Source organism: Dermacentor variabilis, chromosome 4, assembly GCF_050947875.1.
Source record: "Dermacentor variabilis isolate Ectoservices chromosome 4, ASM5094787v1, whole genome shotgun sequence".
Lineage (NCBI taxonomy): Eukaryota > Metazoa > Arthropoda > Arachnida > Ixodida > Ixodidae > Dermacentor > Dermacentor variabilis.
In genome coordinates this window covers 45,576,912-45,599,423 of record NC_134571.1, presented here as the reverse complement: position 1 = coordinate 45,599,423, position 22,512 = coordinate 45,576,912, and the positions used below count along the sequence as shown (strand labels likewise).

General features: G+C 46.3%; 1 protein-coding gene across 2 annotated transcripts in view; it reads left to right on the top strand.

Moving 5' to 3' along the window:
* Positions 1-22,512, top strand: part of LOC142579044 (fatty acid hydroxylase domain-containing protein 2-like) — a 101,369-nt gene that overhangs the window by 48,139 nt on the left and 30,718 nt on the right. For both annotated transcript variants that reach the window (XM_075688864.1, XM_075688863.1), the window contains exon 3: positions 399-502. In XM_075688864.1, the coding sequence (XP_075544979.1) occupies positions 399-502 (104 nt within the window). The remainder of the gene's footprint in view (positions 1-398; positions 503-22,512) is intronic.

Sequence of the window (22,512 nt, the reverse complement as noted above, 5' to 3'; positions counted from 1 at the left end):
GTTAGGTTGCAAAATTGTCGCAAAATCTCACGCGGTCACAAATTCCGAGCGTCGCCGAACAGCGTTAGCTGATGCGCGGACATTTAAATGAAATTCCAAGTACATTTCACGAGCATATTCGAAGGCACTGTGGGCAACTTCGATCAGTATCCCCACAGTCTGTGTAAGGTACAAAACGGCTTCTCCCCTTAGCGCTTGACGTTTACGAGGGTATAAAATGGGCGAAAGAGGCAGGAAGCGTATGTGGCTATCGCAGCGCTATACGTCTCGCAATAACCGAATTGCGAACGTCCGACAGCAGCAACTTTCTGTGACAGGCGATAAAGCGAGAGAATTCGAAGTTCCCGTTATCGCTACTGATCCTTTTCTTTCGACCACTTTTCTTTCGCTATTCGTAGGTTGACGAAAAGCAGCGGCGAAGCCTTGCGGGCGACGCTGGACCTGAACTTCAAGAAGATCGTCTACGCGTTTGACGGCGACTACTTTATCCTGACTGCTGGCGGTACGTGATTGCAATCCACGACGCCCACGCGCTCCACTCTTATCTTTTCTCCGCGTGTTCAGCGGACTCCGCAGTTTCGTATTCTTTTGTTCTCGATGTGCGACGTCTGGGGCTCAGAAAGGCAATTAGCGGAACGTACGTAGCATTTATGACTTCGAGCGCATCGCCAGCTCCTTGTGAACGCTGACCTTTCCGTATTGAGAGAGCGACATAACGAAAACGAAAAGCGACGATTATGAGGACAATTGTTCTGCGGCAGTTTCTTGCTTACCTTTGTCAACTGCCACGCGTGGTCATGAACAGCGTGGCGGTCGAGCTATAACAAAGGTCTCAATAGGAGCTTTGTTGGCTTGCGGTAAAAACCTACCTCTACGGGGGAAGAAAAAAATGTTGAAACTGCGCTGAAATCTAGAACTATGCTGTAAAAAAAAACATTGAAATGGAGGTACGTAACAAGTTTACCAAATATAAGGTAGAGCTACACACACACACGTGCGCACGCGCACACGCGCAGAGTTCGTAAAAAACGTGCCGATTGGAGGCTGAAAAATCGTGGGAGGCGTGAAAGTAATATTTTTTTTCTTTTTCTTGGGGTGGGGGTGTTATTTCGACCAGAATCATTTGATACGTTTCAAAGGACTCTGGTTCGGCGTTCCACTTGCAGGAGAACAGCGAGAAGTGACGTGCTTTAGTATATGTTACCGAAATTCCCCCGCTCCCTTTCTCCCTAAATTTATACGGCGTGTACAGAAGAACGTACTTCTGGAAGGCTGTGTGTTCGTCTATCGAAAGAAATATATTCGTTCACGAATAAAAGAGAAAGAGAAAGAAATGTTTATTAAATGATAAGCGATAGCCATACCCGGTAGTACATCCGGTTAAGTGCGGAGGTAGAAGAGCAGGCACATACGGTTGTCAAGCTTTTTAGTATGTGAAAATTAATTACTTTCGTGCACAAAGCTAACGAGGCGATTATCATTTGCATTCGGCACATGCGTGGATGTTCGTAAACATGTGGTATGTTACTAGTATACGTCGCTATTGGCTCTTAGGAAAAAAAAAAAAAAAACGAGCCGCCTCACAACGGTCATGTAAAAACAATGTTCATCTTCAGCATGAACGAACAGCTTACGATTGACGCTCTCGTGCCATGATAATCACATAAAAACTACCGAGACCCTGACCAATCAGCCAATATATGCTTGTGATAGAATAACATCAGGCTTTGACAAATTGACTCAAGACTCTTGCGGTACCTTTTGTTATTTCTGCACACCGATTCGCGACCTGTTGTTTGAGAAGTGTTCAAGAAGAACTCTAGAGGGCCGTCCGCATGAAACGACTGATCATTACTTTTGTGAAAACAGCTCGTAAAACACCGGCTGCTAGGTTTTGTTGGATGGGAAAGATAAAATTATTAGACCTAACTGAACATAATCAAATCACCAGAGCTCAGTAATTCGCGACAGTGACCTGACAAGAAGTGACAAGACAAGAAAAACAAGCATGATCCAATTCTTATCATTCTGAATAGAATTGGATGTTTGGAAAGCAAGACGACAGTTGCACGCTGCCAGAAATGACCTTTTGGCCATTGTTGAAGCCCAAGTAAAAAGGCCAAGCAGCGAAAAAAAGAAGAAAAACAAAATGGAGCAGGGGAGTTTTGACAGCACGTGCGCAGAATCATCGCCTCTCGTGAACGGCGTAAGAGGTGAGGCTTTGTGCAGGAAGCTACACATACCGCATTCGATGCCGCTTTTCTCACGAATGCTCAGAATAATAGCCTCCGGCACAACAAAGTAGCGCAAGTCGTTGACGTTGAAAAAAGAAAAAGAAAAGAAAGTGTTTGTGCTGATGCCACGTGGAACCGATGTCCGCTTGATTCTCGGTTGGCTTGGGAAAGTGAAAAAAAAATCTTTTTTTTTTCTTTAGAGTGCTCCACGGGAGGTTCATTGAGAGTCAGGTGCACTGGAGAAAAATACACCCCGAAATGGGGAGATACATTTTGGAGCGAAAGGCCCTGTGGGAACACGTGCTGTCGGTATCATTGTCTCGCTGAACCGAGCAGCGACGTGGACGCTAGGGTTGGTGTCAATAAATTGCGAGCCGAATGCGCACTTCTATTCCTACGTGGTGGGCCGACGAGTGCCTTTGTAGAGCATTTATGACGACTGTCTTGACGACGTCTCAAGCATGGCGTCTAATCTCAACCATGGCATATCTAGGGGATATATATTAGCACAGTCGGAAATCGTTTTTGAAGAGATAAACAGACGTATCGCTAATGTATCTTCACTGTTTGACACAATTCTGTGACTTTTTTTTTTTAACCTGACTGCTGCATGCACGTCCAGGTGTTGTATTCTTGTGACTTTGCCCTGCGAACAAACAGGTGAAGCATAGCGGTGGCTCTCTTATTTCTTGCTCCCCTCCTACGAAGTCTTTGTTTCCACGTCGCGCTAATATGTATCCCATAGACTTGAACCAGCTCGCCCAGCAACACATCCTACTGGTGGTACGTCTCTTGCTTCTGTCAACACATACTTGGGCACTATATTGACGTTTGTTAGACGGCAACAGGCATGTCTACCCAGGTTGTTTCCCCTCTTGCATACGCCTTTTGTATAGAAATACTCTTAACGGTAACTACAAAGCTTAAAAACTGATTAAGAATGCGAAGTCTGCAAATTTTCAAAGTAATTGTATGAACTTACGCCCTTATATTTCGTCCGCCTTTTGTGAAGAGTATGCTGAGCATAAAAGCCAACCGAAATTGTCTATAGTGAGCGCGAAGTACTTTAGATGTCCGTGTGCATAGATTTTTTTTTTTGTGAATTGGGTCTTGTGATTAGACAACACGCTCCTGGCGGTCGATAACGCCCTGGTGGCACGAGTACTGTTTTTTTCTGTGAAATGTTCTAAATTTACAGCCATAACCGTGAGTGGTGGAACTAGCCAAGGTTAAATCTAGTACACATATACAAGTGCCAAAAACGTTGGAAGGGGATGCGGCGTCGCGGTAGCTCAATCCGTAAGAGCATCGCGCACGTAATGCGTAGACGTGGGTTCGCATCCCACCTTCCGTCGGTTGTGTTTTCATCAGCTTTCAATTATATTGAATTTATACACTTCAATTAAAGCAACAAATAACTTTTCCTGTGTTTTCCTTGATGGCATTGTCTGTTGGCTTATGATGATTGTGAGTTATATTATAGTCTTCTACTGATGATAGCCAAACCTGTCTTGGTCGGTTTCTTACGTGATCCCATAAGATCACCGCTCATCTCACCCGAGACGCAGGAACGATGGATACTAGGCTCTCTGTAGAACACCTTAGCAGTATGCGCTGTTTTGCGTTCTCCATTGTTGGACGTTACTTCCGTCGACACGGCACAGTGAGCGGGACCTTATGAAGCACGCATATTTCATCTTTGCTCTTATTTCACACGGTCTGCACCGTTTCAATTTACCCTACTTCTTCGTAGTCGCTTTTTTTTTAATACAGCCTTATTTAACTGTCTGTTATTGTTACAGAATGGGTACCAAGAGTTAGAAGTGCAGTAGAGGACAGCAGAGAAATAGTTGATGTGACGAAATCAGGAAATTTGCGGGCATAAGACGGGGTCAGGTGGCGCATGACAGGGGTAATTGGAGATCGCTGCGAGCGGCTTTCGTACTGAAGTGGACCAAAGGAATATCAGCAGAATCCATCTCACGATGACTGTCGATGGTAATGCGTTAGCAATGAATCGGAGAGAGAGAAACAAGCTTTAACGATATGCTGGAGATGTTAGCCTGGCTGTTCGCTTGACATGCTACTGCAGGTGCCGGGTGATGATTATGAAATACAGTGGTAAGCACTTAACAGCACATACAGTCACACATACACACATATGTATGTACACTGCATGATTATTTACACGTTTCGTTATGGCTCGTGGACCGCAAGAATGTCAGCAGCGCTTCCGTGGCGCGTAACACACAGATGTTGCTTTGCCATGGGCTGAGAATGTGCCGTAGTGCCAAGCTCGAGTCCCGTTGGAGAGGCAGTGCCGCCTTCAAAGACTCTCCCTCTCTCTGACGCGTAGAACGTGTTGCAGGTCTTCAGGGACGTTAGGTTCACAACAAATTGGCGAGCCCGTGAGTTGAATTATACATCTGAAGTAGTTTGTGTATAGGCCACGTTTAGTCTTATGCGTAGAAGGCTTGGCTCAATTGAGGTCTCGCGGTATGTAAAAGCCACACAATGGATATATTTTGTATAGGGGTCTGTACTGGTAGCTGGCGTCTGTCTATAGAGGGACTGCAGGAGAGGCCAAGCGTGTGCCAGTGTCGCCGCGTCTTTTCTCGAGAAAGGTATCTGGACCATTTCTCTCGAAATGTCGTGTCCAACTTTGGCAGCATAGCCAGCATGGACGTTGCCTTGTATTCCGCAGTGGGCTGGTAACGACTGCAACACAATGCTGTGATGCAGTCCGCAGGCTTTATTGCATAGGCGTCTGATGTCCATTACGAGTTGTTTCTGCATGCGTGGCGAATTGCAGGACTGCAGAGCGGCTCTTGAGTCAATGAACATGACCCAAGACTCAGCTGTCTGGTGGATTACTGAAATCAAAAAGGCCTGCAGTGCAGCTAGTTCAGTGGCTGTAGTTCAAGTGAGGGGACTGAGAGTGGCAGAGATGGTAACACTCGCAGATGGAATCCACACACCAATGTCAGATGATGTAGCAACGAATCAATATAGCAACACAGCGTATTGCCATCGTCGAAACAAGTTATGTGTGAGGGGTGTACTGCAGCGGGACTTCTCTTTCGTGCTTCCCTAAGAACACTCGGTGCCATCTAGCGCCGCCTCCGCGAAGCCTGCATGTGTCCTCCGAGATACATGGCGCGTCAGTGCGTGCGAACGCTGAGAAGCGCGTCATGAGGCAGCCGAGGTACTCTCTCGCGCTTCTTTCTGGACACAGTGCGCAATCTAAGAGCACTGTCGAAAGAGAGAGAGAGAGAACTTTATTTATCCCATCTTAAAGGGAAAGGGGCTGCGGGAAGAAGGCGAGGGAGGTTATCCTATTCGCGGTAGGCCTCCTCTATCACCTCAGCCCACCTCAGGATGGCTTCCTGAAGTTCGGGGTTGTAGCTGCGCATGGCAGCCTCCCACAGCTCCCTACTACTTAAAACTCTACAAAGGTTAGGGGGAGGGGAGTGGTTCTTGCATTTCCCCATAATGTGGTTAAGGTCCGCTCTGCTAGCAGGACAAAACTTGCAGGCTGAAGTAGGGTATATATATCCCGGGTGAATTTTGTGACGTAAGGCAGGAGATAGAAAAGTGCGAGTCTGTAGTTTACGCCATAGTACCTCGTGTATGCGTGACAACCGAATCATTAAAGGAGGGAGTGTTAGGCGACCTAGGCGGTAATGCCCGCGAATGTCGTGGTATGTAAGTAATCTGTCTTTGTAGGTGAATGCTGGCGGGAGATTATTGGCGTCTGAACCGTCCCATAGTCTAGCCTGTGCTCGGTTCGTGAAAGCTCGAGCACTTAGGTGGGCCGCTTCATTGCCGGTTGAAGTCTGCGCGTGCCCTCCAAGACGAGAAGCCTGGCACGCCGGTGTATGCGAAGGCTGAGAATTGTTCTCTCGCTTGCCGCACACCCAGTGACACATACTGAGTGACCGAAGTTGGCGAGATGTTCTTTGAAGAGCGGCACGAACGCAGTGCATACATGGCCCGGATCGCTAAAGCGTTGGCCTGAAAGTACTTAATTGAAAAGCGGGACGTACCCAGTGCATTTGCGGCGCAGCGTACTAATGCGTGAGGTTGTTGTGCTTGAGAACCCTTTGTGACGTGGGTTCGTTTCCGCTTAGCATCGGATAAGTTTAAGGAATGTTTTTTTTTTGTCATTTGAGAGCGACCACATTCTCAGTGACACTATACCTATTCAAGTTGGCGCCAATACATTCATTAACGAGCGGCGCACGCCTACTGGCACATACCCAGAAACCCAATTTGTCATCAAAGAGGTTCATTGGAGACTAGCACAGACCAAGTGCAACACATCCGGTGCTCCAAGTCGGCGTGAAAAAGGTTCGCTGAAGACCGGCACGTATGTACATATCGCCACATACTCAGTGACCCAACTTGGTCCGATGGTTGGTTTCGAGCCTTGTTAATTCGGTGCAGCTGCCTGATGCTCTACCCATTCTACTACTGACTGCCCGTGATCCAGGTAGGCGGGAAAACGGTTACATACAAACATACATATATACATTTACATAGATACATAGACCCGGAGAGTGTATGAAGTACCCTAAGAATGGTAACCCATTAAAAGTGGCTGTTGATGATTTAGTGGTGGCAGCGTAATTGCTGAGCGTTCTATTTTCTGCAGAGCCACATTCTCGACTGAGCTACCAATAGACACAAAATGCATTCGAAAGGATGCATGAGACACCACTACCGACTTGCATCGTAGGTTGACAGCAGTCTGGCTGATTCTATGAAATTGAGGACCGAATCTACATATTGCCTGGGCTATAGCCTGGAGTGGGCCCTACTTCCCGCATAGAATGAAGAAGAGTCAGTTCGCTGCCTCCACCCACTGAAAAATTTGAGTGCGTGTGTGGGGCATCTACTGACCGAGAACCCAGACTACGAGCGGCAGCGAGAGGCACTGCGGAGCTGCTGGAACAAGATGAATTGGCATCTTTTATCCGCTGATCAGGTTCCTGGTCGTGCCAGACAAACAAGGACACGCTGTAACAGAATTTCCCGACTTTTTTAATAAACAGTGGCCTAATGAAGTCTCTTTCAATGACGATCGAATCTGAATCTATTTATAATCTCACTTTGTGCAACCCCAAGTGAAACTTGCACCGATATTGTCTGCTTTCTTTGGTGGAATGTACTGAGATTTTTTCTTAGATGTATGTCGTGATGTGCTTTATTTTGCACTGTATGCATAATTCTTCGTAATGCGTTTGCATTATATATATATATATATGCTACGGACTGTCGTCAGTTCTCCCTCGCTCCTCGAAGGATGATGATGATGATGATGATGATGATGATGATGATGATGATGATTTATTGGCATCAGTCACGTAGCCTGTTTGAGTTAATCGGATATGCTATACAAGCCTTTCATTCTAGCATTTTGTATACATCTCCATGCTCCTTTTCTCTTCCTTAAAGCGTCTATGTATACCTTGTACCGCTACCTATGCCTGTAATGGATCCTGTCATTTAAATTTCTTCCCTGACCTTTCTTTCTTTTGTACCAATACTCTAAACGTCTCTTGCTTATCTTGACTGTTGACTGCTTGGTGCTTCCATCCATTTTAAATCAAAGCGATTCCGGAACGTGTACGTTGCCTACTGGTCTCGTTGGGTGAACACTTTCGTTTTCCATAAGGATAGATGGATGGATGGATGAATGGATGGCTGTTATAGATAGATGTTATGAGCGTCCACTTTGGAACGGAGTGGTGGGTTGTGCCACCAAGGTCTTGTTATTTTATTGCCTAATGTCCTACCTACGTTAAAAAAGAAAAAAAAGAAAGAAAAGATAAACGCTCGATGAATTCCCATAATCAAAATTTCTGAACCCCTATTGTGAACTTTGTTTTTGTACGCATCCGTTGTTTGTCGTTTCTCTACTTTCCTTCCATCAATCTTCCCATCACCTCTTACTAATCTCTAGTACGGACATGCTTACTTTCCCCCTGCTCTCGCTGAACCCAAGGGCTTCAAGGAGGCCAGCGATTCCTAAATCGACCGCTGGGCAGATATCTTCACATTCTAATAAAACATGCTCCATCATTTCCCTAGCTTTGCCGCAGCAAGCACATGCCTCTTCCTTCTTATATCTCGCCTTATAAGTGCGTGTTCTAAGGTATCCTGATTTCGCTTCGAAAAGTAGTGGGCTTCCCTTTGAGTTATCATAAATTGTTTCTTTCCTGATCTGAGTGTTGGTGGCGCCACCTGGTGTTTCTCTGCTGCACATATTTAATGCCAAGCATTCTTTAAAACTTCCCCCAGTTTTTTGCGTCGTTGTCGGGGTAGCCTGCGCGCCACCGCCGGTTGTGCCGCGAGTTGGTGTTTCGCCGTGACATCATACGTACACCAAATGACATACACCAAATGGCGCGTCTAGCAGCGTTGTGCCTTCTATGCGTGACGGCTTCAGGTCGCCTTCGATTTCCATGTAGTTCAATGGACGGGTCTCACGCACGCTGTCGCTCGACAAAAAAGATTGCGCGTCTGATGGTGGGATTAGAATCAGGGCCTACAGCTCGATGCCCGATCCATCAAGCATGCACGGCGTGAGCGAACTACCTTACCACACTAATCACGTGCAAGCTAGGGATTTAAAACGGTTGGCCAGTGCATCACGTCGCGTAGCAACAACTGTGTTCTTTTGTGCGACAACACATCACCTTCTCTGGATCCCACACACACTCCAACCAACGAGCTCTGGCAGGGTGAACTTGCTAACTCCTCTAGCTCCAATAGTGAGCTACGGGTGAGAGAAAGGGGGAAAACGGCGGGTAGAACCAACAGAGTCCTGGTCTAGAGATTCCGCCCACCAGCCAGCTCTTCTTAAATTTATTTAAGGTTTCCTCCTCCTCCTCCTCCTCCTCCTGCATTTCTGTCTGGAAGCGAGCGTTTTAAGACGCTATGTGATATTGCACCACCTTCGGGATTGTGACATTGCACCGCCAATTCACCCGGTGCGCACTACCTTCTGCATTGGCCAAGACCGTAACGGATGAGGTTGTAATGTTTCATCGCCGGAATACTATAAATCAGTCGTTGTGTCATTGTCACCGTTGTCGTCGCCAAACAATGGCCATCGTGCCGTAGTTGTGCCGTCGCCTTGCCGTTGTCTTTAGACACACGCTCGCATCACTCACACACCCACACAACAGATCGCCATATATGAATGTATTTGCGCCATGTGGTAACACACTGCCCAAACGAGGCTAGATGGCCAGCCACTTCCAAAATGCTTTGCATAACATTGATTGGCAGAGTTTGTGGGATTTGCATAATTGGGTTTCTTAGGCGACTGACAAGTGGAAATCCTTCAGCTATCGCTTAGACATCTCGCGCGAATGCTCTGACCGGCAAAAAAAAAGAAAAAAAGAGAAAGAAACTCGTTTTGCTGGCGCGCGAAGCATCAGCTGCTCGGATTTTGGTCATCGAAAAATCACTGCTGGCAGCGACCATACACGGTAAGCAGAAGAGGCTTGGCAGATCAGAAAGTAACGTTGTAGAAATATTTTCAGACGTTTTTCGAATGAACTGTTGCGCGTATAGATAACTCACATAGTAGGCTCCCAGGAAAGGGGGAATGATTGAAAATTGGCTGTTGGTCCTTTTAGGTAACAGCGAGAAGAGGAGGAGCTCGTTGCTAATGCTTCAGTCACCCAGACCTGCTTTGTGTGAGCCAGACCCCACCCGGTGGTCTGAGAACGCGTGCGAGTGATCGTCATACTATCCCCTCTTCATTTTTTCTTTCTTTAGTTTTAAGCCCAGAGACAAGAATTACACAAAAGCGTCCACACCAGCTTCTCTTTTATTTAAATGATTCGCGAGGTTTCTTTTTTTTTCTTCTTTAGCAAGAACTTGGGATCATCTTAGTAAGTCTACACCCTGGGAGATTTGCAACGTTCGCGCGAACAGAGAAAGATTGAACTAGGCAGCATTCTTCTTCCGTGCGCGCAGGAAACGATAAGGAGAAATGGACACGAGGCTTTACGTCTTTGAGACGTCGAGTGCATTTCCCGAAGCAATCAGTTCGACCCGGCTTTTCGTTGCCCCGCGGTCCAAGCAGACAATCGAATTGGAGATGCTCGCCAAGCGTTCCCGTGATGGCGAAGCGCTATAGCGCCTCGCTCTCAGTCTTACGCAATTGCTTCGTGCGCTTTCCAGAGCAGTTTCAGATAAGCGTTCGCGGTGACACACGGGCTTTGCACGGTTTAGTTGTCGTTGTCCATACCACTCTTGGACGCGGCTTCGCCGTATGCTCGCGCAATCTTCTTTCGAGGAACCAAAGTAAGGAAAAAAAGGATGAAAAAAAAAAAGGAAACGAGTGAACGAACGAATGAATGAACGAAATGCGGTGTTCTTTCGACAAGCGTAGCCTCCTCCGAATGTACACACCGCAATAGACCTTGCTATGTCAAGGACACACCGATGGCCCATGCGTGCTCGTCGAATTTACCAAAGCGGAGGGGGTGCGCTAATTGGTTGATTGCGCCAGAAATGCGCGATCCCAGGGTCGGCTTCATCATTTGTATTCATTCAGGCTCACTACCTCCCTGCCCGATAGAGGACCTACTGTACTGAAACTTATCAGCAGGATGCTATGGCGGGATAAACCAGCTTTCCGCACTCATTTCGTCTGAGTTAGGACAGAACACCGAGAGAGCTTCGCGGAACGGACAGGAGATTCAACCACGGGCAGTCAGCGAAGCCAAGCGAGAGGGGGCCATACAAGTATAGCATCTAATGGCAACATGGCGCCACTACTGAGAGTGATCAGAGAAGACGCTTCTGCAAGCATGGTTTCGTGTTTCTTACCGAAGCTGTGGATGTTTGGAAGTTTATTAGCTGCTGTCGCTCGAATGCTATGGCCCACTTGCGTCGCATACCCTGTTGATGCTTAGACAAAATGACGAGATAGCGGGCGCAGATGCTGCCGAGATATGGAGCAGCTGCGCCTAGTTTCGCAGCAAATCATACATTGCTGGCACCACTGAACGCAGCCCGAGGTGCGTTATTCCTGAGGGATCCCTCGTACGAATAACGCACACTAGAATTCCACAAGCGCTTGTCACAATGTGTTCGGTCTGCATTTCTACACACACGCACTCTTACAAAAATTAACACACGAACGAGCGAATGTGCTCGCACATTATCCGTTGCTTTTATTTTCCGAGTTCTTAACTTTTATTTGATGTCATTCTCCGGGTGCTTTCGAACGCTCATGCTTCTCGAGATGACAAACAAAAAAAGAAAAAAAATCATCAAAGCCAGGTTTACTCCTGCCGACGGAAGACAGCGTCTTCCCACGCCTCGTTTATTGTTTTCGCAGCTGGCGAGGATGCCTGCAGCACCCGAGGAAGGCGTATGTAAAACGTCACAACACGAATACTATGTCGAACTGTTTTTTCTTTCCATCACTGTATTACTGTTCGCAAATGACACTTTTGCACTACTTCTGAAAGAAAAAGATGGCGACTCTGTGCACGCTCACGGAACACGCAGAACCGATGGACGCATAACTAAATTGCTATTTGCATATCGTTCGTCACTCACCGACGCTTGCTGAAATGTAGATAAATTTCCATTCCCTTCAGTGTAAGAATCTCACACCATCACACGTTGTCATCAAACATCGAAGACAGAAAAAAGAAAAAAAAAAGATTAAATTCTAGGGTTTCACATGCCAAAGTTACGATCCGATTATGAAACAGGGCGTAGTGGGAGACTCCGGGTAAATTGTTTAACACCAGGGGCTCTTTAACGTGCGCACCAGTGCGCGGCACTCCAGTGTTCTTTGCATTCCGCCCCCACCGAAATACGGCCGACGTAGCCACTGAATTGAACCCTCGACCTCGAGCTATACAGCACAATGCCAAAGCCACTGGGCTACCGCGGCGAATAAACATCGAATATATTAGTCGTTCAATTATTCCTAATGGGGTGGGTGCTAGTTGAGGTGAGCAAAATGTTTTACTGCTGGCAAATAAACCCGAACCACTCCGTTATTTACAACCTTCGCTCTTTCGTTAGCAACAGTTCTCACTTTCGTTTCCAGAGCGTCGAGGCCCTCGTGAGGCTCGCGAAACCGTTCCGGTGATCGCTTTCTTCCCGCAGAATTGTCCTGTACTGCGTCCTTTTCTGTATCCCCGAACGCTATGTAGTGAAGACAAGTTAGGGATCGAAGGGGATCCGCGAAGCAACGCTGGAGATCCAAATTTAGTGTTATTCCGAGCATTATTTATGAGCTAAAATATATGTTCCTTTGGCTCAACCAATGGTTTAACATGTCCTACATCTACTAAGCCTGTCCTAGGCTTTTTTGTATCGATATCGCCAAAGACAAGCAGTACTGAACCAGGTCACAGCTGCTTCTCTTTTGGTTGCCAGGGACGTGTCACACTTGTCAACTCATTTGGCGTCGTAATATAATTAAAATATTGCTACTTTGTATATTATGTGTAATGAAATACAAGATTAAAAAAGCAGATGGAAATAAGGATGAGTTGACATCCTTCCTTTCTTTTCTTTGGCACTTGAACAAACGGTTCGATGCTCTCGTTTGCGCCATTTTTAATTCAATTCCCAATTTAAGTACTATTACTCTTCGGTGGACGAAGTTCATTTCTTTTGCTCCAATCAGAGTAAGCGTACTCAAGTGGGAGCGTGAGAACACTCATAATTACAGTAATATATGCGAGAAGCTGTGATACGAGTAGAACAAATTAACGGTACTAGGTTTGTTCTTTCAGTGTGCGCAAAATTGATTCGGTTAAAAGAAGAAAAAAAAACAGCTTTTCTTTTATTTACTTGTTTTTTTATCATCCGAAGCACAGCGCCTAAGTGTATATATCGGTGCATTAATAAACAAAGTGAAATATGCCCATTCCTGATATCAGGTTGTCTTCGGCTGCTAAGCACGAGGTGGCGATAGAATCCCAGCCACGGCGGCCGTATATCGATGGGGGCGAAAACACCCGTGTACTTAGATTTAGGTGCACGTTAAAGAAACCCAGGTGGTCAAAATTTGCGGAGTCCTCCACTACGGCGTGCCTCATAATCAGAAAGTGGTTTCGGCAGCCCATAATTTTAACGCCAAGTTTAATAAAATGACAGACTTAAAAAATAAACAAAAAAGAAGACACATGGATATAGGGGTGCGCCGATGTCGTATAGAAATCCTTTTTTTTTCTCTTTATTTGCAAGTCGTCTGTCCTATCGCTCACGATTCGAGCTTCTTGTTTATCAGCTTAAAAAAAAAAGAATAAGTTTACGCAAACGGAGCGAGAATGCATGTCAACGAGATCCGCGCGTCAAGGTGCGTCGTCGGCTGTCTTTCGTTTTTCGGCAAACGTCCGGCTTCTAAAGATAGAAATCCCTTCGACTTGGGTCTAAGAAAACAAACCCATTCACGAGTGACGTCGAGCATAAAGGCCGCCCTCTATTATTTTTTCAGCCTCTTGCTTTTTCCCCCGTTTCCATTGCACCAGCTGACAGGACTGTGGAAACTAGCGAAACAGAACAACAGGAAGGATAGCGTTCACTCTGGAGGAGACTCGGGGGTGTCTCTGGGGACTCCGCGACGACGCGGACATTCCCGACGTCGAGTCTTTGTTATGGATGCGACGCGCTGCTTTCGTTATCCGTCCCGTCAAGTCTCGCAGACAGGCGACGACGCCGTTTGCCAATAGCGTATACGCGGCGCTTCTCGAAAACTGTACAGCGCTGCGGAGGCTCTGGAAACTGCGTGATCTGAGCAGACACAGCCTCCGAGACATCCACCCGCCGCGGCGCGCCCGGTATATCTAGCTCAGGATCTCGCAGGTCGTATATCGGTGGCCGCGTTGACGGCAGTGCTCACATAGGCCCCGGTATAATAGAGCAGCGCCTATGGTGTTCAGCTGTTGCAGGGCGCGATGTCGTGGCTTCATTTGCCGACCGGCGTTTAATGGACACGGAATGCAAAAAATAACACAGTGTATTGCTGCCTAGTCACGGGATCGAAGTTGCCGGCCGGCTTTTAATGGCGACAGAACGCTCGGGTAGTGAATCCTATGCACTTTAACTAACCCTACGTCGTCATAATGAATTAGGAGATTTCTACTGCGGCGTTCCCTTGTCCAGCTGCTTGTTTTGAACGCTGGACTTTATGAGCTATAGTTATTGTTTTATAAAACATAAAGAGATTTTTGACGGCGAAAATTGTATCTTATTTGTTGTGTCATCGTTTACAGAAGCTGACGAGTCACCTGTTCGCATACCTTTCGTAGCTGTGAGTAGCTCCGTAAAATCGGTGCATGTTTGGCTGACGCATTTAGTTTAGTAACGTCTGCTGCCAGGCTAGTTGGTACATGGCATTTAGAAATGGTTTTAGGCGCGAAAAATAAGACACGGACAACAGAATAAAAGACACAGACAGGCGCACACTCGCAACTGATTTTTTTATTTTCCCCGATGCTTCACCGAGTTTAGAGTTCACCGAGTTCACAATGACTTTAGTTTCCCGACTAATAGGATATGATTAGGTTTGGTTTCTATCTCTTGTGACCTCTACCTGTGTATGTTCCTGTTCGCATGCCTGAGGGTATACAAGTGAAGCATCAGGGAAAATAAAAAAAAAAGATCAGTTGCGAGTTTGCGCCTGTCAGTGTCTCATTTTTTGCGCCTAAAATCATTTCTAAAATGACGCCTTTAGAATTTTACTCATTGGAAAGTGCATATCTGTTCACCTCTAAGGTTTGTAGACCGCACACAGACAATTTTTAAGGTCGGCGCACTTTACATAAGCTTATAAAGCAAGTTTTGCAACTATTTTGTCCCACACTTTTCATCTGCCGTATTCTATAAAATGTATTCATTTGACTCCTCATTGACAAAATGAAAAGTTGATAGGGCGACGGAGTAGTTCGTTAGGGTGCATTTAAACGCTTCATGAAGCGTCTTAATATACATTTATAGAGGGCAAACTTTAGACTTCCCAACGCTGCTAACCTTTGGATCACGGAGCAAATGTTACGACGATTCTTCTGACGTGGAACTTACGGAATGTTTTAAGAGTGGGATAGCCGCGGCTGCCAGGAAAATCAACAGACTTAGCGATTTTTTTATCTCTGCATTCATCTGCTGCGACATCTGTAACCCTTCCGCTCGCTTTAACCGCTTAACCTCGCGTCCTTGCATGTTTAAGATATCGTCTGCTTCCGCGTTCTAGGCTGCAGACGAATTGGGCTTCTATATACCATTCGGTGAGTCCAACGAATTGATAGACTGTCTTTTTTCTGGTTCGTATGTTTATTTCGGAGAGATCAGAAAATTTCTTAACCTGCACCGACCGATCATACTACAGTATTAAATTGCTGAATGAGAAAGTATAAGTATTATACGAAGAGATAAAGCTTTTGCCCCAATGAAGATCGCCGCAGGTTTACCCTTTCAGGCACTTTGTGCACAATTGTGCACGTCAGCATAGTATATTATAGGAAATAGCACTGACGAAAATATTTATGTTCAAAATGAGCCGCATGCATATTGAAGCACTTCTCGTCGGAAATGTGATGCCAGTTTGAAAGTTATTTCTAGAGTGCTTTTGTGAAACGACTTGGAAGCCAGTATGCGGCATGTTTGCTCACGATGCCAGTGTGTCGTCGTGTAGCGAGTTCACTTCTTTCATTGTTTATGACAATTTTTGGCATCAGACATCAGTTTCAAATGAATGGGTGGGGTTCTTTCCGCGTGTGTAAGACGTGAAGTAGTTGATTTTTATCATATCTTACATTCCTGTCAAGACTTCTCGCATGGAGTCCGCATTTGCCATATAACTGAAAAAAAAGAAGAAAATTAAACTTCTCAATTTGTTATGCAGCTGTTAGCTTTTCCCGATTCTCAGAATGAAATAATTGTGGTTAAACCCTAATTTTCGATGGACAGAATTAACTTGTGCCTAAAGGGGTTAAGCACACGTGACCTTTATAAATATCAATGTATTTTTTTCTGTAATCTTTATTTTTTTGATTGCGTAATAAGCTCTGTTTCGAGCACAACTATCATGTCCCGGAAGAAAAGTAACCAGCGCTACGTGTAGGCACCAACCTGTCCTTAAATGTTGTTGATAAAAACGCGCACTTTGTACAGCGCACTGGAAACATATTATTCAGCAGGACATTCCAACATAAAAGTAAAATAACCAATGTCGAAGTCAAATTGTGAATCACGCCGATGTAAACATTTGTTGTTCACAATTAGCCTGCGCTGACATCTGACAACTTAGATGACGCTTTGACTCCCCGACGTACTGCACGGATTTACAGACGCCACTGCACATCGACGGAGCTCCCAACCCGCTTTTAATAGGGACGGCGGCGTTTGTTTTTCTCGCTGGGTGCTTCCGCGTCATTCGCCCGGCCCCGAGTATATACGGAAAGGCTCTTCTGTTCGCTTGAACGATATCCGAGAGCCTCGTCCTCGCTGGGCCTCGTTGCCTGCCTTCTTCGCCGCCTCTCCCTTCGCGACGAGAAAGAATTCACCGACGCTTCGCCCGACTTCGGCGCACCGCCTGCAGCTTTCTCTCGGAGCCAATAACCCCCGCGGCGCACGTCATTCGCCTCTCCCCGTGCTGGGCGTGTGCTGTTTGCCGCGCTGCTGTATCCTTGCTGCTTCATCGAACTCGCGAAGCATCCCGACCGCGGACCTGGTAACAAAAGACGGCGGAAGACAGAGAACCCGAAAGGATACTCTTTTGGTGGTCGTCAGTGTTTTTTCGCCTCATTCCTGGGTGGCAGCAACGGCAGTATGAAGGTTGCCGCCGACAGAGCATTCAAGGCAGCCACAGATGTCGGAAAGCAGGTCACGTGCGCTGGCGGCGTCGTGCAACCGCCGCAGTGTTTAGGGAACCTATCAGCTAAGGGGCGTTAGGGGGGGGGGGGTGAGAGAAATAAAGAAAGGAAAGGCCTTGTGCACGAGCTCATTTTGGAATGCTTGTAAGTATAAATGAAACATCGTCTGCTTCCGTTCTGTGTTTTAGCCTTGGGGAGCGTAAGCGCTAGAAGCGCAGCTTCAGCGTTTAGAAGTAAAAAAAAATCGATTGCTGTTTAATCGCTGTGAGCTGGTAATGAAAGTTTGAAAGCTGATTAACATGGAATAGCTCTTTGGTCTGGCTTATCTTTCTTTTTCTACTGCAATAGTAATTTAAAAGCTTGAAACTGGGCCTGCTTAGTACTTCCTTTCGGTTACGCCATCGTCGCGTAGTTATCCTGTACTCGTCGTCTGTATAGATAAAAGAAGAAAGCGAGTGAAACAGAGACGGTAAGTTGGACGCAAATGAGGGAAAAAAATACCGTGGAAGTTTACAAACATGGCAAAAAAGAAGACAGGAAGGAAAGTCTGTATGATAACGCAAAGGGGAATGACTGCTATCTGAGGCCCGAGCTGGATACCCGAGGACAAAACATACCGGAGCAAATATGCGACACAGGATGAGGCATGTGTATGCTAAAAAAAATGAAAACGAAGACGACCCGGCACGTCGTAATGGAATGCCAAGATATCCACCCAGCGAGATCCGTAGGATGTGGGCACCTTCCAGAAACCTTGGCATTCAAAGAATGTGGGAGGATTCACTGGTCAGTAGTCGAGATAAGTAAGGGACGATAAGAGTATTGGTGAAAAAAAAGCAGGAAAGAGATTGATAGAACTGGAGTCATTGCATGCTTAGGTAATGACACAATATAGTGAGAGGAGCTTTAAATACGAAAGATCGAGATTAGATAGGCAGAAGGCTAGATGGCGATACATGTAGTAAGACCGTATTAAATTAAGCAGGCTAAGTGGCCATTTTTCCCAATCACACTTCAAAGGGGATGCTAATAAACAGGATCATCATCATCATCATCATCATCATCATCATCATCATTATATAACCACCACAGGGATCCCGCGGTAAGGTACAACTGGATGCCGGATGCGCTAAGCACAGCACCATCACGTAGACTTTTCTTTCCTTTTTATTACACTGGAACAAAAACGAAGAACAAGAACAAAGCCCCTCTAATAATGTAGTTATTAGACAATGAAGCCAGGGAAAGCGCAGGGGAAACTAATTATTACGTTCAATAGAAGTGTACCGCGCCATACGCAATTCGTGTGACCCACCACACGCAGCTTGTGCTTTGCAGTCTCTGGCGCAGTGGCCCTGTGGCAGGCATAACTGAAACGCCGCGCAGCACCCGGTTGGCTGTGTGCATGCAGTTCGAAGTCTACCACCGGACTGGATATCTTTATTGGACACTTGCATTTTCTTGCCTGAGTTTTCAATCTATGTGTAAATTTAGAGTTACTTGCGCTGACACGCAGCCCTGGCACTTCGAAGTTTGCGCGGGCGTTTTGTGGGTTGTTCAGAGCCTGAGATTTGGCGTCTCTGCATGTATTTCGGAAGACGCAGCAAGCCATAGTTAACCGGACGAAGGAGGATTTGCGCTTGAAGAAATGTCAGTAGCCGCTGTGCATGAGAGCATGTTCCCGCCGCAGTAAGCGATTTCACAACCGGAAGGATCGCTATAATCTGCTGTCTTTTTTGTTTTTTCCAGTTTAGTTCACGGTTTGTCTACGTGGCACTCGCATATACTGACAGGAAAACCTTGCGACATAATGCGGACGTTCACCTCTGCATTATGCGATAGGTTTCAGAAAAGTAATCAGTGCGAACCGGCAGGCTCAATTTCAGACAGGTAACCTTAGTTAGGGCAGTGTTACTACGTACCCCACTGAAGTACCGCTGAATTACCACTAAACTTGCTGATATTGTGCATTATAACTTCATTTGACAGATTACATCGTATAGGAAACCTCACCAAGCCCCTAGCAGACCGTCTGCTTGTCTGCAGGTAGCTGCGACAGCAGAACTAATGTTCTTGAGAGAGAAGGAACAAAAAAAAACATTATGCAGAAACTATCGACGATACAGTTGCCAATTTAAGCGAATAGCATAGCCGTTCTAGAAATCTGTTCGCTTTATTAAAGGAGCGATGCGCTTGAAGGGAAATATTTGTTGCATTGATGATATTTATATAGCATTCCTTTAATTCATAGGATAATTCCGTAGAGACTAAAGCCGTTAACCAACACCCACATGTGTTCATATATACGGCGGCGTCGGGGCTGCGTTGCAGGCTGCGTTGTTGGCGGATTCTTGATTAAAATTTGATGCCCACAACGCCGTCAGGTTTGGCCACCGAAACATTAAAACGGTATCTATCTCATCTCTACCACGGGAGACAATAAAACGCGACGGGACAAAAGAAAATTGCGGATTACTGCCTAAAATGAACCGCTCAAGGAAGTTCTTTCTTTATGCGAGTAAGGCATACACGAGGTAACATTTTATTATGCGTGGCTCCGACGGCACGTCGCCGTAGGCCGGCCTCTACCAGTAGATTTAGGCGCACGAGAACATCGAACTTTTACGGTTCTCGTGCATATGTTTTTTGCGTATATTATACATATATCTTTACGTATATTTTACACATTTGCTGTATGTAAATACTGAAAGGTTGATAATTATTAGGCGACGGTGTCTGCGTAGCGATGCTCGAGAACTATGACGTATATGTTACAACACAGTTGCGCAAAAGTGAATAAGTCAGCGCCATCCTCATTTGTAGGTATAAGATGAACGTCAGTTGCTCTCGCAAAGAATAATTATTGAAAGCGCATTATCATCTTCCACGAAAACATCGAGGATGACGGAATTTTTATGAAGTGTTGTTCATCGAAGGGTCTATTTTGACGTTGTAACAACATGAGATCCAGTTCCTCGCGTTATCCGCCGCGAAATCTCAGTGGCTATGGTGCCGCACCGCTGATCTCGAGGTAGTAGGTTTGATGCCGGCTGTGGTGGGCGCATTTCAACGGAGAAATGCGAAAACGCTCAGAAGGTCGATTTTGGGAAAAGCCATGCTATATATAAAGAAAAATGAACGACAGGGTGTTGTGTTGGCCCCTCACCTACGCGAGATCCGCGTACCGCGAAAGCCCACACGGCTAGGAGCCAGCCGTGGACTGCCTTTCTCTCGATGAACTCGACCATCTTACAATTGAGCCCACGCTCATTCTCAACACGAAAGTGCATGTGATACCGCCCAACAGGGGCCACACTTTAACGTGCCTATTGTAAGTCCCACCACCTCCCAAAAGCCAGGGCGCGAGAAGGGAAGGGAAAGAAAAATGCAGAAGGCAGGGAGGTTAACCAGAATAATGTCCGGTTGGCTGCATTCGCCACACGACCAGTCTTGTGATGATTGCAAGAGGTGTGATGAGAGGCTAAGCACGTGCAGGTACTCTGAGGCAAAAAAAAAAGATAATAATATTGCGAGAGAATCACGATGAGTGTCGACGGTAATGCGTTTAGCATTGAATTAATACAGCGACACAACGTATTGACAGTGTCGGAAACTAGTTATGTATGAGGCGTGTACTGCAGTGGGATTACTCTTTCGCGCTTCTCTAAGAACACTCGGCGCCATCTAGAGCCGCCGCCGCGAAGCCTGCGCGTGGCCTCCGAAATCCATGGCGCCTCGGTGCGTGGCGATCGCTGCGAAACGCGTCATGCGGCAACCGGGCCCCTCTCGCGCGCTTCTCTCTGTACACACTGCTCCATTAGCGGACTGCCGAAAAAAATCCTCGTGTGGCCTCCTCTGAGTCGAGAAGCGAGACGCGCCGGTGCCGTCGAAAGCTGAGAATATTTTCCTCGGTTGCCTCGCACTCAGGGGCACATAATCAGTGACGACCCAAGTTGTCGACAGGTTTATTGAAGAGCGGCATACACCCAGTGAATTCATGGTGCAGCTCGCTAGAGCGTTGACGTGAAATGCGTTCATTGAAGTGTGACGTACGCCCAGTGAAATTGTGGCGCGTCCTGTTAATGCGTTAAGTAGTTGCCCTTGAGGAACCCTTGTTACGCAGGTTCGATTCCGCTGAATATCAGAGAAATGCAAAGGATCTTTTTCGTCGTTACAGTGCAACACATCCCCAATGGCAATGTTATGATTTTTTTTTTTTGCCTTGGTCGACGCGGTGGTGTTTGCCCAAGACTACATTTACAGTGCATGTTTATTCGAATTATTCTCGCCACCACTGAGACGAATCCACAGTGGGGAAATTTTCATACAGCTATAAATATTTTGGCACGAATAAACAATTATAAAAAAATTGACAATTGCTTTAGCATACGCCAAAGAGCGTGAAGGCGAAAACATGCGCGCTCAAGAGACATCCACTAAATTGACGTTTTTATTCGATTGCGTTGTTACTTCTTATTACTTGTTTTGTCTCACTAAAGGCCATGGGTTGGAGTGCCTTAATTAAAGCTACACTAATTGCATGTGTCTTAATCAACTTCGTTCTAATTAACATCATACGTCGTGGGTTCGAGTGCCTTAATTAAAGCTACCTTAATTAAGTGTGCAATAATCAACGTCACCCTAAATAACACCAAAGGTCGAGGGTTCGAGTGCCTTAATTAAACCGATAATAATTACCTGCGCCTTTCTTTGGCATGATTATTGACATTTATGTGCAATAACCGATGTGGAAGAAGGCAACGACGAACGCGCGTGCAGTGGCATGAGCGCTCCGATTTTCTGTACCTCACAACGCAACCTTGAAACAGAGATCTAAGGCTTTCGCCCTTAATCTAAGAAGAAGGGCGTCGGTCACGTGAGGGTGAGTCGCTGCTTGCTTCTTGAGGATTATCCGCAACACGGCCAGGGTGTTGCACCAGCGGACACTGAAGTTCTTGCTTTAGTCTTATGTTGAGGACCAGCGATAAACACAGTATGGAGTTAGATGGAGGCCGGGTCGTCGCTGAAGTCTCGAAGCCTTGGCCAGCAGCCTGACAGCCTCGCTTCTTCGACTCAGCACAGTGGCCGTCTTCCAGAAGCGTTGCCTTTCTCCTTCTCCTCGCTCTTCAAGAACCTACGTGTTTTCCTGATTGAGTTCATGAAAAGCTACTTTAGATGCACGTACGTTAAGGAACCCCAGGTGGTCAGCATTCATCCGGAGCCGCCCATTACGGCATCCCTCACAACCCACTGCGCAGTTTGGAAACGTTGAGCGTCAAACTTTAATTTTCCCAGCGTTCAACGTAATGCGCACTTTACAGCGGAGATGTTTGCGCAATTGGAAGCACTCGAAAACGTTATATGCCTGTTTCACGGTGTCAGGAAACAACTATTATAAATCGCTCACCGAGATC